The 17,644-nt window shown below is 42.8% G+C and overlaps 1 protein-coding gene across 1 annotated transcript in view; it reads left to right on the top strand.

Annotated features, from left to right (window-relative positions):
• PKHD1 (PKHD1 ciliary IPT domain containing fibrocystin/polyductin) overlaps positions 1–17,644 on the top strand; it is a 395,316-nt gene that overhangs the window by 161,691 nt on the left and 215,981 nt on the right. The window contains exons 41-44 of the mRNA XM_075266923.1: positions 6,143–6,276; positions 11,951–12,063; positions 13,570–13,669; positions 16,210–16,347. Of these exons, the coding sequence (XP_075123024.1) occupies positions 6,143–6,276; positions 11,951–12,063; positions 13,570–13,669; positions 16,210–16,347 (485 nt within the window). The remainder of the gene's footprint in view (positions 1–6,142; positions 6,277–11,950; positions 12,064–13,569; positions 13,670–16,209; positions 16,348–17,644) is intronic.

Below are 17,644 nucleotides of genomic sequence, written 5' to 3'. Positions count from 1 at the left end.
TGTGAGCACAACCCCCATCTGTGGACATCGGGCCCTCATACCATCCTCATGGAGTCGGTTTCTAACCGTTTGTGCAGACACATGCACATTTGTGGCCAGCTGGGGGTCATTTTGCAGGGCTCTGGCAGTGCTCCTCCTGTTCCTCCTTGCACAAAGGTGGAGGTAGCGGTCTTGTTGCTGGGTTTTTGCCCTTCTATGACCCCCTCCAGGTCTCCTGGTGTACTGGCCTGTCTCCTGGTAGCACCTCCAGCCTCTGGACCTTCTTGCCACAGCTCACATTGATGTGCCATCCTGGATGAGCTGCACTATCTGAGACACTTGTGTAGGTTGTAAAACGTCATATCTCGCCTGCTGCCTTCTGGTGTCTGTCTGTCTGTCTATGAGTGTACGGCTATGGCTGTACGTCCATCCCTCTCCGTGCATCCCTCTCCGTGCATCCCTCTCCGTGCATCCATCTCCGTGCATCCCTCACCATGCATCCCTCACCATGCATCCGTCTCTCTGTACATCCATTTCCGTACACCCGTCCGTGTCTGATGAAAGTGCTGAATGTGAACGTGAACGTGTAGGTCCAGCAAAATAAACCTGTAAAAAATTAAAGCCGGTCATACCTATGAGAGCTGACATCTGAACAATAGCTGTGTCATCTACCCCAGTGTGTGAATAAGGCCTCAGCATTGAGCGAAGAGCTACATACCTGCACCGACCGTCAACTTCAAGATGTCAAGCTCAAATGACACAAGATGGCTCATGTAAAGAACTGTACACATTCTACACCCATTGTAACCCATCATGGAATGTCGGTGATGTCATGTGGCATCTATAATACAGAGATCTGCACCATTAAACCTTTATGTACATGATGACATCACAGATATGTAACAGTGACTGCACCCATATAAAACTATATCAGGGCGCAACATGGAAGAGCCCTGATATATCGGGACACATATAAAGTAAGAGCCCTGATATATCGGGACACATATAAAGTAAGAGCCCTGATATATTGTGACACACCTATAAAGGCATTACCCGCAAAATAGCGCCGCGTATACTGTCCCGGCTCCCATTGAAATCAATGGGAGCATATACGGCCCGCAAAAGCTCCTGCGGCATCTACGTGCCACATTACGTGCCAAAAGACATCGTGTGAACCCAGCCTTAGGCTACTTTTTATCCTGGTAAATGACAGGGCTTCACGACTGTTATGAATTTATGTTCATATACCATATTACACTTCAGGAGATTACAGCAGTTTTGCCGATAAAGCAGCTCTGTTCTCTCTCTATGTAAACACACAGATAACACAGAAACTGCTCAGGCAGTGAGATAGGAAAACCCCTTTAATTTAAATTGCCAGATGTAGCAGAGCTGGGTATGCTGTGCCTATGCAGAGATGTAGCAGAGTTGGGTATGCTGTGCCTATGCAGAGATGTACCTGTTTCCCCGAAAATAAGACAGTCTCTTATAATTAATTATCAAACGAAATATATGACCTTTCTTATTTTCGGGGAATGTCTTATGTAGCGGCTGGAGCGGGGAACAATCGGCAGTCATGCTGATGCTTCCTTAGCGGAGCGCCGGCATGACTGCTGGTTGTATGTGATCCAGAAGGTGAAGGGGGGGGGGGTGTCTTATTTTTGGGGAAACAGGGTAGCAGATCTGGATACGCAGTGATGTAGCAGACTGGATATGCAGAGATGTAGCAGAGCTGGGTATGCTGTGCCTATGCAGTGATGTAGCAGTGTCGGGTATGCTGTGCCTATGCAGAGATGTAGCAGAACTGGATATGCAGTGATGTAGCAGAGCTGGGTATGCTGTGCCTATGCAGTGATGTAGCAGTGTCGGGTATGCTGTGCCTATGCAGAGATGTAGCAGAACTGGATATGCAGTGATGTAGCAGAGCTGGGTATGCTGTGCCTATGCAGTGATGTAGCAGTGTCGGGTATGCTGTGCCTATGCAGAGATGTAGCAGAACTGGATATGCAGTGATGTAGCAGAATTGGATATGCAGTGATGTAGCAGAGCTGGGTATGCTGTGCCTATGCAGTGATGTAGCAGTGTCGGGTATGCTGTGCCTATGCAGAGATGTAGCAGAACTGGATATGCAGTGATGTAGCAGACTGGATATGCAGAGATGTAGCAGAGATTTTTATGTTGTGCCTATGCAGAGATGCAGCAGGGCTGGGTATGCAGAGATGTATCAAAGCTGGGTATGCTGTGCATATGTAGGCATGTAGTAGAGCTGGATATGCAGACATGAAGAAGACTGGATATGCAGAGATGTAGCCCAGCTCGATATGCAGAGATGTAGCAGCGCTGGGTATGTTGTGCCTATGCAGAGATGTAGCAGAGCTGGGTATGTTATGCGTATTCAGAGATGTAGTAGAGCCGAGTATGTTGTGCGTATGCAGAGATGTAGCAGAGCCGAGTATGTTGTGCCTATGCAGAGATGTAGCAGAGCTGGGTATGCTATCCATATGCTGAGATGTAGTACATCTGGGTATGCTGTGCGTATGCAGAGATGTAGCAGAGCCTAAATGCTGGATCAGGCGGATCATCGACAGCAGCAATTTGCTGAATATAGGCGAATCATCGACGCCAACTACAGGCAGACGGACAGAGGCTAATATATATATATGGACAGTGCACAGTACTATTTTTCTTGTCCTGTATACTGGCTGTAATTCTCCGTCCTTATTATGTACGTATAGACAGTATACAGTACTATTTTTCTTGTAATTTTCAGTATCTTCTCTTATTCTGAATACAGGGTCTATTCTAGGTGAAAACACAAATGCAGTCCCCTCAACTGACCCCCTCCCAAATACATGTAACTCATATCTTCAGTATCCCACTGCTCCAGCACAGATACTATAGTGGCGCCTTCTAGTCTTTGCTTCCTCTTCTACATCCCTGATATACTGAAATTCATGTGACCATTACAGTTCATTTATATATCCCAACTCTCCCAGATGCTCTGGGTATATCCCCCGAAAAAGGGGTGACTATCCAGATTCCTGGAAGAGCAGGTTAATCTTCCAGGCCACGGGGTAGCAGTCACATTATATGTTCCTCGGGTACTTTGTGTTTGTGGCAGCGTCCTTTTTTGGGCTCTCCCATGGCCATCACCCAGGACATAAGGTGGTGGAGGAAAAAAATGGAAAAACAAGTGCCTGTCACTTTAAGAATAACCAAAAAAGCTCCCCCTAAAAAAAAAAAGCTAGAGCCAAGAAATCACATAGACATATACTAGCCTGTCTCTTTAAGACTTGTTTCAAACCGGTTTCGCTCACATCCGGAGCACCAAATGTGTGAGGATTGGCTCAATGGTAGAAGCGGCGGACCCAGACAGTCAGAGAAAGACACAAAAATAAAGAGACAAACAAGGTCTTACCTTGTACGTTTATTTTGGAAAAACTAGCTTTAACTTCAGGCAAAACAGTAACAAAAACTCCTGCTCATCCGAGCTTCTAACTAAACAGGTGATAGCTTGCTTCAACCACATGGTCAACACTCAGGAAAAACACTGGCAGCAGTTCACACTGGAATCTCTGTCTTCACAACCAGTCTTCACAAGTCAGAAGAAAACCCGGCTCCTTCTCTCTCCCCAGGAACTGCTCAGGAGTTCCAACCTTTTATAGGCCTATAGAGGGATCTGATCATTAAAAGTCATTGTTTTGTCCCTAAAACGTAGGAATAGCCTTAAGAAAGGCTAATCTTCTCCTACCTTTAGATGTCTTCTCCAGGCCGCCGTTTGGTATGTAATCCGTTTTTTGTCGGTATGCAAATGAGTTGCCTCGCAGCACTGGGGGCGGTCCCCAATGCTGCGAGAGAACTCTCCAGCACCGCATCTATCTTCTTCAGGAACGGCCTCTCCCTGTGTCTTCTTCCTACGGTGGCTTTAAACTTCTAGGCCTAGGGAAAAGCCGACTGCGCATGCCTGCGTAAGCGGCCATTTTCTTGTGGCTTGCAGGCATCCGCAGTCTGCTTTGCCCTACACCCGAGGCCTAGAAGTTTGAAGCCACTGTCGGAAGAAGACACAGGGAGAGGCCGTTCCTGAAGAAGATGGAGGCGGTGCTGGAGAGTTCTCTCGCAGCATTGGGAACGCCCCCAGTGCTGTTTGAGCCCCCAGTGCTACGAGAGAACTCATTTGCATACCGATGAAAACCGGATTATGTACGGAACAGCGGTGCGGAGAAGACATCTAAAGGTAGGAGAAGAATATCCTAAATGTTAGGGACAAAACAATGACTTTTATTGATAGGATCCCTTTAATGAAGCTCCGCTCCCACCTGTGCAAGAAGACTTCTCCCTAGTAGGACAAGAAGAGGTTCACAGGAGTCATCTCACAATTAAGGTGTTACCTGAATTGTGACCTCGCTTACCACACATAAGTGAGGAATCTGAGGGAGATATAGCAACTTTCCAGAATCTTACCTGTCACCCTCTCACATAGGATAGAAGTATTGTGTAGTGCACGGCTATTGTCTTTGCATCACTGTGTAATATAATGAGGTAGTCATGGTGTAGAGGTAGTATATTATCTGTACCGTCTGGGCCTTTTATAGAGGTATTGTTGGTCTATACATGATGTGTATTGTCTGGAAATTGTCTGTATAGTGGTAATAATTCTCCCCAGTATAGCGGTACACACATAGCGGTTTCACAACTATCTATATCTTTGCAAATTTTTTTGTATTCCTTATCTTTTAAGACTATATCACTGCTGGAACTGCAGCCCTGACTTCTGGAATGACTAAATATGATGGTGTTTTTGGTATATCAGGATATGGAGGCTCCACTTTTAATTTTACCCAAGTCCACACTGTCTAAAACCGACCCTCTATCTATCTATCTATCTATCTATCTATCTATCTATCTATCTATCTATCCCATATCTATCTAATATCTATCTATCATCTATCTATCTATCTATCTATCTATCTATCTATCTATCTATCTATCTATCTATCTTCTATTATCTATCTATCATCTATCCATCTATCTATCTATCTATCTATCTATCTATCTATCTATCTATCTATCTTTCTATTATCTATCTATATCATATCTATCTGTCTATCTATCTGTCTGTCTATATCATATTTATCAATCTATCTATCTATCTACTTATCTTTTATTATCTATCTATCATATCTATCTATATCATATCTATCTATCTATCTATCTATCTATCTTTCTATCTATCTATCTCCTATCTATCTATCTGTCTCCTATCTATCTATCTATCTATCTATCTATCTATCTATCATCTATCTATCTATCTATCTATCTATCTATCTATCTGTCTCCTATCTATCTATCTATCTATCTATCTATATATCTATCTATCTATATCATATCTATCTATCTATCTATCTATCTATCTTTCTATTATCTATCTATATCATATCTATCTGTCTATCTATCTGTCTGTCTATATCATATTTATCAATCTATCTATCTATCTACTTATCTTTTATTATCTATCTATCATATCTATCTATATCATATCTATCTATCTATCTATCTATCTATCTATCTATCTATCTTTCTATCTATCTATCTCCTATCTATCTATCTGTCTCCTATCTATCTATCTATCTATCTATCTATCTATCTATCTATCATCTATCTATCTATCTATCTATCTATCTGTCTCCTATCTATCTATCTATCTATCTATCTATATCATATCTATCTATCTATCTATCTATCTATCTATCTGTCTCCTATCTATCTATCTATCTATCTATCTATCTATCTATCTATCATCTATCTATCTATCTATCTATCTATCTATCTATCTGTCTCCTATCTATCTATCTATCTATCTATCTATATCATATCTATCTATCTATCTATCTATCTATCTATCTATCTATCTCCTATCTATCTATCTATCTATCTATCTATCTATCTATCTGTCTCCTATCTATCTATCTATCTATCTATCTATCTATCTATCTATCTATATCATATCTATCTATCTATCTATCTATCTATCTATCTATCTATCTATCATCTATCTATCTGTCTCCTATCTATCTATCTATCTATCTATCTATCTATCTATCTATCTATCTATCTCTTTTATCCTCCCCTTTACACCCTTATATTAACTATCTTTGTACCTTAGGAGAACATTTAGAAAATAGCATCCAGGTTAAGAGGAACTTTCTGATAAGGATTTGGGGAAGTGATGGTCTCTCAAACATTGAGGCATTGGCCCCAGCAGCCATCTACATCAGGTCTCCTTCCAATGCCATAGAGGTGAGGATACCATATCTTATATGTTCTGTAATGTTTAGTCTTGACTCATCCTCATCTTCTGTATCTTAAACTGATGATGTTTTTGTTCCTATGAGCTATATTATACCATATATCTGCCAATTCTCGTGGAACGTCCAGGAGGCTCCCAAAGACAAGGGTGACCTCCAGAACTCTCAGAAGAATGGGCAGGTATCCCAGGCCCTGACTAAAGGCTCCCTCATCTACCAGGCTCTTTGTCGTTTCATAACTGCCGGTCACATCACAAAAAGGGCCACGGGACGCTCAAAAGTTGTGTTCCGAAAGGGGCGGTGTGGTCCTATCAACAGGGGCATGTACTGGTCAGTACACCATTCTGTGTGCCCCTCCCTTCTCCACTCTCCCGTACAATGAAATGACAGTTAGTTATTCCCTCCCACATCGCGGTTATGCGCTGCTGTGATGTTTTGATTGCTGGTTGCACTGCTCACAGGGAGGGGTAGTGAGCTTGCAAACAAAACGCCACAGCTGAAGTCATCGACCTGACAATAAATCACCTAAACAGTGCTGAATTTACACTGGACATATATTAGGAAGTGTTTTGTATTGATGCCCATAGTGCTAAAAAACTGGATAATCCCTTTAACTTTTTGAGTTGTTTCTTTGTCCCTTTCTGATAAATATTTACCTTTAAACATTTCAATTCTTCTCGTAAAAAAGGGCCCTTAATATACATTAAAATTATGAAAACAATTTTTAATTATCTTACTTCTAGGCTGAGATATATTCGATTGGAATAACAGGCCCAAAGCCTGAGGCTGCACTATGGACAAATTCTGGTGACTACATGTCTTATTCAGAATTTAATCGTGTTTCCGTGAGAACTGTGTAGGGACCGAAGTCGTCATATCAGTGCCATACAAATACAATGCCAAATACGTGCCAAGCCGTGTGAGAGGAAATGTTGTATTTAGTAGTCCCTATGACAACACTTCAGAGATTGCATGGAAAATTCTGGAATTTTTTAATTTCAGCTCAAAATTCAGATGAAAACACATCCCCTTCTGGTTTCTGTTTTTATGGTGTCCTTTATACAGATCCAAACACATCATCTTCATCAAACTACAGGCCCAAAGCCTGAGGCTGTACCACTGAGAGATTCGGATGACAACATTTAAAAGTAACCAATCACAGGGCAGTTTTAAAGGGATTCTATTATTAAAATTATATTTTTTGTCCCTAACACATAGGAATTGCCTTAAGAAAGGCTATTCTTCTCCCGCCTTTAGATGTCTTCTTCAGTAGAAATCCCAGATACTTCGGTATGTAAATGAGTTCTCTCGCAGCACTAGGGGCGGTCCCCAGCGCTCAAAAAAGCACTGGGGGCGTCTCCAATGCTGCGAGAGAACTCTGTCTTCTTCCGTCCTGGGTTTCAATCTTCTAGGCCTCGGGCACAGCAGACTGCGCATGCCTGCGGCCACAAGAAAAATGGCCGCTTACACAGTAAGCTGTGTAAACGGCCATTTTCCTGTGGCTACATACACAGTAAGCCTAGTGTAAGCGGCCATTTTCTTGTGACCTGTGGGCATGTGCAGTCGGCTCTGCCCGAGGCCTGATGGCAGAGCCAACTGCACATGCCTAGAAGATTGAAACCCAGGATGGAAGAAGACACAGGGAGAGGCCGTTCCAGAAGAAGATAGAGGCGTCACTGGAGAGTTCTCTCTCAGCATTGGGGACGCCCCCAGTGCTGTTTGAGCGCTGGGGACCGCCCCCAGTGCTGCGAGAGAACTCATTTGCATACAGAAGAAAACTGGGATTTCTACCGAACGGTGGCGCGGAGAAGACAACTAAAGGTAGGAGAAGAATAACCTTAAGGCTATTCTTCTCCTACCTTTAGTTGTCTTCTCCGCGCCGCCATTCTGTTTAAATGGCTGTCCTGTTTAAATGGCTTACTGTGTAAGCGGCCATTTTTCTTGTGGCCCGGGCATGCGCAGTCAGCTCTGCCCGAGGCCTAGAAGATTGAAACCCAGGACGGAAGAAGACACAAGGAGAGTGCGTTCCAGAAGAAGATGGAGGCGGCACTGGAGAGTTCTCTCATAGCATTGGAGACTCCCCCAGTGATTTTTTGAGCGCTGGGGACCGCGCCCTAGTGCTGCGAGAGAACTCATTTACATACTGAAGTAATTGGGATTTCTACTGAAAGGCTATTCTTACGTGTTAGGGACAAAAAATTTAAATTTTAATAATAGAATCCCTTTAATTTCTCTTCCTGTTTATGCAAAGTGACTGTTTTAGTTTTAGATATTGTCATCAGAATCTCTCAGTAGTACAGCCTCAGGCTTTGGGCCTGTAACTTCAAGTGATCATATCTCAGCTTAAAAATAAGATATTAGAAAACCGTTTTCACGACTGTAACCCTCACCAAAGGACCTTTTATAACTCGCTAACGGTTAGGCGCCCTAGTTCCTGAAATCCGAATCCTAAGGGAACTCTTCTATCTCTAACCCTGGCAAGGGTAAATAGAAATTTGCAATGTATATCTAAACGTGACATCACAATAGGATAAAACCCATACGTTCGATGTCTACCGCCTTGTAAAACCTAGCCTAAGTCAATATTCCCTAATACAATAAACTCCCCTGTATAACTAGGGGCCACTTGAGCGTTCCTCTACTCTCCGCAGACACGTATTTCCAGCAATGCCGAATCCCCGTGAGTTTGTTCAGGTGAGATTTGATGCCGAGTGTCGAGTTTTCCCCGGGCATTGAAAGATTAGTAATTTTCACCTGAAATGTAAGCGGCATAAAGCTCTATAATTCATTGAAATCAGGAACTAAATTGATTTCTACACAAATTCTCTGCTTGCCTAAACCTCCATCACTATGAGGGTGTCCGCCTATGTGAATGAGCTGATTTAATGACGGGACTTGTACAAAGTACAGTCCTCAAGTAGAAGTGCAATTTGGAAAATGGCATAAGGTAATTTTGGGGAGTGCGTTCCTGCCTAAAGCATGAGCGTTGATGTGGAAACAGACCGTGTAAATGACAAAGTTTGGTGAACTCATCGTCATTCCGAGCAGCCGTTATCTGCGCACCAAGGGCTATGCAGGTAATCGGCTGGAAAAAAACCTGCCGCGGTTTAACCCCCTGGCTGCCGGGGACGTCCCTCATCCTCCGACTTAGTGCGACTGCACAACGTTCCTTCCCGAGGCATCGACTTGTTGATCTTTTAGATACAAAAATAATCAATAGTATAAACAAATGCCTTTAATATGGTATCAATGTGACTTAAAGGGATGGTCTGGTGTAATAAAATTTTTAAACAATATGGAGAGTTTCAGTCGTCACTTTTAGGGTTGAGCCGATCTTGAGATTTCAGGATCGATTTTAAAATCTGATTTTCGATCATTTTCCAGATGTTCATGAAATTTGCTCGATCGCTGATCTTTCCCGATGGCTGAACCCTAGTCAATGCTTCTCTATAGGAAAAGTCACTTTTAGGGTTGAGCCGATCTTGAGATTTCAAAATCCGATTTCCAATCATTTTCCAGCCGATCCTGATCTCGTAATTTGCTCGATCGCCGATCGGGATCCGATCTTTCCCGATCCCGATGGCTGAACCCTAGTCAACGCTTCTCTATGGGAAACGTCACTTTTAGGGTTGAGCCAATCTTGAGATTTCAAAATCCGATTTCCGATCATTTTGCAGCCGATCCCGATCTTGAAATTTGCTCGATCACCGGTCTGGATCCGATCTTTCCCGGCTTGGTAGGTGACGATGGAAAAACGCAATAAATGGTTTGGTCATCGAGGCCTAAGCACCCAAAAGTGATCTTTTATAGAAGGTATCATGGCAGCCATATTTGTTGTCTCCCAAGGTGGAAATTTTTCTATGGGAAAAGTCACTTTTAGGGTTGAGCCAATCTTGAGATTTCAAAATCGGATTTCTGATCATTTTCCAGCCGATCCCGAAATTTGCTCGATCAATGGTCGGAATCCGATCATTTCCGATCCTGATCACTCAACCCTAGTCACTTCACTGATTCCAGCCATTTTGATATTTCCTGGGTCCTCTATTGCTCTCCAGTCATGGTGTCATGGTTCCTCTTTACACGCAGGAAATGATAGCTCAACCAATCATTGCCTTCAATAATGACCCGCCCCAGCCAGTGATTGACTGAGCAGTGACTTCCTGTGTGTCTAATAGGACCAGCAGAAAGCAGCAGAGGACCTGAGGAGTGGTGGATGCTCAATAAGTAATTCTGACCTTTTTCTAAAAATAAATGTTATCCAGCTAGATTACCCCTTTAAAACGTTGTTACCAAAGGTCTCAAATTTGCTGGGATCACCCCAAATTTTCAATTCTAGCAAGTTGAGCTTTTCAGAGCTCAAAAAGGGGCAAGCCTTGTGTAAAACCCCACCCAAGAGTAAGCATTCCCAGGTGGGCTGGGGTGGTCCTAGAGGGTGTGGCTTCAATTACATGATTTTTACCAATTAAATTTGCTATGTATGCTTTAAGGGGGTTATCCTGATGGGCCTGATGGCCATATGGACAATTCTTTCCCAGAAAGAGTTAATAAAAATGGATGTATATACCCCAAAAATAATGCCGCTACACACTACAACATGTCCCATAAAAAACAAACCCTCATAGAGAATTACAATTGATGGAAAAATCAAAAAGTTATAGGGCTTGGTAGGTGATGATGGAAAAACGCAACACATGGTTTAGTCATCGAGGCCTAAGCACCCAAAAGTGATCTTTTATAGAAGGTATTATGGCAGCCATATTTGTTGTCTCCCAAGCTGGAAATTTTTTTTGGAATTAAACAGAGGAGACCACCTTAAAGTCTTGGAGGTAGCGAAGAATGCAGGTTTAGGAGGCCATGTTCTTTTTTAAAGGGATCCTAGCATTAGAATCCTTTTTTTTCTACCTAACACACAGGAATAGCCTTAAGAAAGGCTATTCTTCTCCTACCTTTAGATGTCTTCTTTGAGCCGCCGTTCAGTAGATATTCCGTTTTCCATCTTTATGCAAATGAGTTCTCTCGCAGTACTGGTGTCGGGTCCCAGCGCTCAAACAGCACTGGGCTGTCCCCAATGCTGCGTGAGAACTCTCCAGCGCAGCGCCGCCTCCATCTTCTTCAGGAACTGGCCTCTTTGTGCCGTCTTCTGGCCTGGGTTTCAATCTTCTACGCATGCGCAATTGGCTCTGCCAGTGGGCCTCGGGCAGAGCTGACTGCACCTGTGCGCAGCCATTTTTTGTGGCTGCTTACTATAAGAGCTCGTGTAAGCGGCCACAAAAAAATGGTTGCGCGCAGTTGCTGCCGATTGCGCATGCGTAAAAGATTGAAAGCCAGGCCGGAAGCCGACGCGTAGAGGCCAGTTCCTGAAGAAGATGGAGGACGCCCCCAGTGCTGTTTGAGCGCTGGGACCTGCCCCCAGTGCTGCGAGAGAACTCATTTGTACGGAAAACAGAATATCTACCGAACGGCGGCGCAGAGAAGACATCTAAAGGTAGGAGAAGAATAGCCTTTCTTAAGGCTATTCCAACGTGTTAGTTAGAAAAAAATGGATTCTAATGATAGGATCCCTTTAAAGAGACCATGCTGGAAAATATTTTTGTATAGCTGTCTGGGCATGTAGCGTATAATTTTTATTCTGCGAGATGTATAATGGCTTGATTTTTTCCTTTAAGGAGAACACAGTCTGCAGCTCTGGATACGGATATTTTTATCACCTTTCGCCACAAGGGTCATCTCAAGCACCTATGGAAACTTTTAGGAAAAATACAGCTGTATCCTGTATGAGGTAAGAAAGGATGGAGCACATATAGGGTGTCCACTGTCCAGGCCGGCAACCCCCCCCCCCCCCCCAAATATACTGCACTGTAAGGGAATTGGCAAGAAAAACATACGCTATAATATATAAGGGGACGTCTCACCAGGACATTCACTGTCCTGTTAGGGTTAGAGATGGGCGGAACTCCCAAGATTTGTTTCATTTTTGGTTGGGGTGACTCGGGTCCCTGTTTAGTTTCGGGTCACAAAAGTTCAGATAGAATCAGAAGTGAGATTATTATAATCGGGGGTTTCTTCAGACTCCAAAGTATTGGTGATCTCTCTTGGCTTCCTTGGTGATTCCATGCAACTGGGGTCACCTCTGAGGCCTGTGATTGGGCCTTAGCAGTCGATGGCCACACCAAACATCATGACCATGTTGACCATTGTGGCCCAATCACAGGCCTCAGCAGTGACCTCAAGGCCCAGGATGTCACCAGGAGACACCAGACGCCACTAGGAAGCCCAAAAGAGTTGAGAAGGTGAGTAGATTTTCCCTGGATCGCCTTCCCTGGATATCCACCTATAGGGGGTCTAACATTCTTTATAACAAGGAAGGTATAGTGCCATATAGTGCTTGAAATAGCGCCATAAGTTGCACTAAAAATAACGCCATATATTATCCTCGAAAAATTGTTAACCCCCATGGCCATAGCCAGAGACTGCCCTTAGTCATCCATGTTTTATCCTTAGTCATCCTTATTCTTAGTCATCCCTTTGTCATCCATGTTTTAACTAAATAAAAGACACCCGCAACTACACCTGGACGGGGGTTCTAGAAGCTACAAAAATGGTCTGGTGCCTACAATATTATAATTATACTGGCAACACGGTGGCTCAGTGGTTAGCACTGCAGCGCTGGAGTCCTGGGTTCGAATCCTGCCAGGAACAACATCTGCAAGAAGTTTGTATGTTCTCCCCATGTTTGCATGAATTTCCTCCCATACTGTAAAGACATACTGATAGGGAAAAAAAATGTACATTGTGATCCCTATATGGGGCTCACAATATACATTAAAAAAAAAGAAAAGAAAATATTATATAATTATAGCCAAGTTAAATAATCTTTACCAACAGCTGTGACCTCTCCCCACCTTCGCCAACTCCAACTCTCTACATCCTTAAATAGCCTCTGTTCCACTGATTCCAGCGCAGTTGGAATTTTTTCTCTAGCCCCCACCATTCCTGAGTAATCACTGCTGTTAGTTTCAGCTCCCAATATGCTAATCAGGCTCTAGACTGTCAGGTGGGCAGTCATGTGTAGGAGCAAATACTCTGGAACCACCCACCTGACAGTAGAGAACCTACTGAGCCTAGAAGAGTGATTGCTCAGGAATGGTGTGGGCTAGAAAGAAAATTCCAACTGCACTGGAATCAGCGGAGGGGCATCTATTGAAGGATGCAAAGAGTTGGAGTTGGTGGTCGTGGTGAAAGGCCCCCTTTAAGGGCACAAACCCTGATGTTTTTCACCCCACAGATCTGGCTTTCGCTTGCACCCGGATTATCAGCCATGCAGCCACGACACCCCGACCACATTCCTAGACTTCACAGCCTGGAAGAGCCGAAGTGGCGCTCAGGTACGGTAGTATGATTAGTCCCCCCGCCTGTAAGTAACTTGTAATTAGGCCATCCTTTAGCGTGTCTGCCTGGCACCGGCTCCGGAACACGCTAATGTTTACTGCAAATCTCCAAACCTCTTTAACAAATTGGCAGATATAAAAAAGAAGGAGAAGAAGCGAGAAACGTTTCTTCGGGAAATCGCACAAAGAAATTAGGAAAATGGCATCTCTCCTAAATGGGGAAGATTAACATACTTTAGTGTAGCAAACAATCTGGTTAAATGCCGCTAATTCTCATTTCTAGCTACGCTTGCAGTTTAAACAAAAGAATGATTGGCTACAGTTCAGAACGGCATTAGGAAAGATTAGTAGAGGCTGAGGAAGATACCGAAATAGCCTGATAGTAAGAGCGGCTCCTATACGGTGCACTGAAGAACATCGCAGCATTTAGTAGCCACTATTTACCTGCTTTCTCACTATTCCTTGCATTATTGTGCAGTTTTTGTCGCTCTTCTGTAGCAGGAACCATAGCGCAGTTCATTCTGGGTTTTTTGGTTTATGAATAGAATGCGAGTGCCGCAGTTTAGACTGACACATACACAAATGAAGCAGCAGGAGCCAAACTGGGGGTTGAGGCGATCTTGAGATAACCTCCGACCTCGATCCCGCTGGAAAAGATCGGGATCGGAAATCCGATCGCGATCGTGAAATTTACTCGATCGCCGATCGGAATCCGATCTTTTCCAATCCTGATCACTCAACCCTATTGGGCACCAAAATATATTGTTCTTTTCCTGAATGAGCCAATTTGCCACCCCCTGATTCCAGGGGTAAAATTCTATTTCCTTTGTAGAGGACAGTTCTGCACACCAAATAGAGTGGGCCCCCCTCACTCTAAGGGCCTCATAGCAGCCACCTGGTCTGCCTCTATGATGTGTACACACTTGCCCCACTTGGCAATGAATTACTCTGAAATTTACAATTGGGTGGCGACTTTTGAGCCCTTGTACTGTGCAGGCTATATAATGATACCAGGGCTTGTTTTAAGGAATGACAAGGTGGATAATTCCAGTAGTCTGTAGAACGCTCAGTGGTGTATCCAACATTACAGACAGCTGTACAGATGTTGAAGCACTATATGGCAGTATGATTTTCATACCATACAGAGGTTTTATTAGGCATGGTATGGTCATATTATTTGGGCTTTGAATGGTAGTTTTATTTGGGCACTGGATGGCTGTATTGTTTGGGCAGTGTATTGCAGTATTATGAAGATACTATATAGTAGTGTTATTTGTACACCATACAGAGGTATTATTAGGCATTGTATGGCCATATTATTTTGATACTGAATGCTAGTTTTATTTAGGCACTGAATGTACATATTCTTTGGGCAGTGTATGGCAGTGTTATATAGGTACTATTTAGTAGTATTATTTGAGTATTATATAGATGTCTTATTAGCCATTGTATGGCTAGTTTTATTTAGGCACTAAAAGGCAGTATTATTTGGACAGTGTATGGCAGTGATATAAGGGCACTATATAGTAGTATTATTTGATTATTATATAGATGTCTTAGTAGGCATTGTATGGCCATATCATTTTGACACTGAAGGCTAGTTTTATTTAGGCACTGAATGTACATATTCTTTGGGCAGTGTATGGCAGTGTTATATAGGTACTATTTAGTAGTATTATTTGATTATTATTATTATATAGATGTCTTATTAGACATTGTATGACCATATTATTTTGACACTGAAGGCTAGTTTTATTTAGGCACTGAAAGGCAGTATTATTTGGACAGTGTATGGCAGTGATATGAGGGAACTATATAGTAGTATTATTTAATTATTATATAGATGTCTTATTAGGCATTATATGGCCATATTATTTTGACACTGAATGCTAGTTTTATTTAGGCACTGATCATTGGGCGGTGTATGTCAGTGTTATGAGGGCACTATATAATAGAGTTATTTGTATACCGTACAGAGGTATTATTAGGTGTTGTATTGCCATATTATTTGAGCACTGAATGCTAGTTTTATTTAGGCATATTCCATGAACAGTTTATAGCAGTGTTATGAAGGTACTATATAGTAGTGTTATTTGATTATTATATAGAGGTCTTATTAGCCATTGTCTGGCCATATTATTTGGACACCGAATGCTAGTTTCATTTAATGGCACTATTGCTTTGACAATCCCGTTTTATGAGGGCATTATATGGCAGTATTATTTGCATGCTGTACGGCGGGATCACTAAGCAGTCTATGGCCCAATATGGTTGTATTACTTAGATACTGTACAGAGGTATTATTATACATGATATGGTGGTATTATTTGGCTACCTGTTTTATTTAGCACAGTATTGTTTGATCATTAGTTATATAAGACAGTGCGGTAGTAATATTTGGATAAAGCACCGATGCATTATATGGCGGTATTATTTTTCCTATGTCCTAACCCTACCATATCCTTCCATGATTTGTCCCCCGTAGAGCTGACAAGTGCCGAGTCCTCTCTCACCGTAGCTTTCCTTTTCCCGTTCAGATCACAAGATGCGGAGGAAATGTTTCTTTTAAAGACTTTAAGATTTTTTCTTGCGAAGAATTTGGGATTAATATCAGCGAAAGCGCCGGGAATCCTGAAGTTTCTGGTAGTTTATTGCTTGGCCATTTTGATGGGGAGGTAAGTAATGAAATTTAATCTTTTCATTCGGAGTTAGCAGGCATAAATAACCTTTCGACAGCTCTTATATGACCAGCCATTCTCATACAAGCTTGTCATATCGGAGGGGGTGGGGGAGGGGAAATTACCCAACTATAGCTTTAAGCTCTGGAAACAAATTTTATGAAGTAAGATTTCTTGGTTTCCCTTTTACTCATGTCTCAATCCTTGAGCATGTTTAATAACGGCCAAAAAGATGGTATATTATGGGGCTCGACTAATAATAACACTGTGTTTTGTGTCCCGGAGCATATAGGTGATGGCTTCAACTATATTTCATTATTTCCCGTTCTCCGGGGATTAGTACAATATACAAAGTCTTGGGGATAAGCATAGCGAGCTGAATACACCATGCGCCTCCAGATTATGGACTTTCTCTATATGGTAGGGTCTGCGGGTCTATTCTAGTAACTGTACTGGCGGTATTAGGGCTAAAGTTACTTCTAGAATGTTTATTAGTATTAACTACAATTATTGCATGTTTGGTTAAAAAAAATTACATTTTCCCGGGACTTTGGACCAAGAGGACCATGGGAGGTCCAGAGGAACTCCGATAATAATTTGGTGCCTTTGTTCCTGGTGTCCAGGGTATAGGTGGCAAGTGTTTCTTGTGTTCAGTAGTCTCGCGTCCTCTACTTGGTGTCCAAGGTTTTTGTGCCAAGTTCCTTGTGCTCCATAGTCTAGTGACCCCCTTTTAGGGCCCAGTGTATTGGTGCCAAGTGTTACTTATGTCCAGTGGAATAGTGCCCTCTACTTGGTGTCCAAGTTTTTTGTTCCAAGTACCTTGTGCTCAACCTCTTTTTGGGTATTGGTGCCAAGTGTTCCTTAGGTCTGGTAGAACGGTGACCTCTACTTGGTGTCCAGTGTTCTTGTGCTCAGTGGTTTAGTGCCCCTCTGAATGGTGTCCTCCATGGCTTTGGTGGCAAGTTTGCCTTGTGTCCAGTAGTCTAGTGACCTCTACTTGGTGTCCAGGGTTTCAGCGCTAAGTGTACTTTGTGTCCAGTAGTCTATTGACTTCTACTTGGTGTTCAGAGCTTTTATGCCTAGTATTCCTTGTGTCCAGTAGTCCTGTGCCTCTACTTGGTGTCCAGGGTTTTGAGGTCGGATGCCTAGTATTCCTTGTGTCTAGTAGTCTACTGACCTCTACTTGGTGTCCAGGGTTTTGGCACTAAGTGTTCTTTGTCTCCATTACTTTAGTGAACTCTGCTTGATGTCCAGGGTTTTGGTGCCTAGCTTTCCATGTGTCCAGTATGCTAGT

Source organism: Leptodactylus fuscus, chromosome 3, assembly GCF_031893055.1.
Source record: "Leptodactylus fuscus isolate aLepFus1 chromosome 3, aLepFus1.hap2, whole genome shotgun sequence".
NCBI lineage: Eukaryota > Metazoa > Chordata > Amphibia > Anura > Leptodactylidae > Leptodactylus > Leptodactylus fuscus.
Note: the sequence above shows the minus strand (reverse complement) of the source record. Positions and strands in the feature narration are given on the sequence as shown.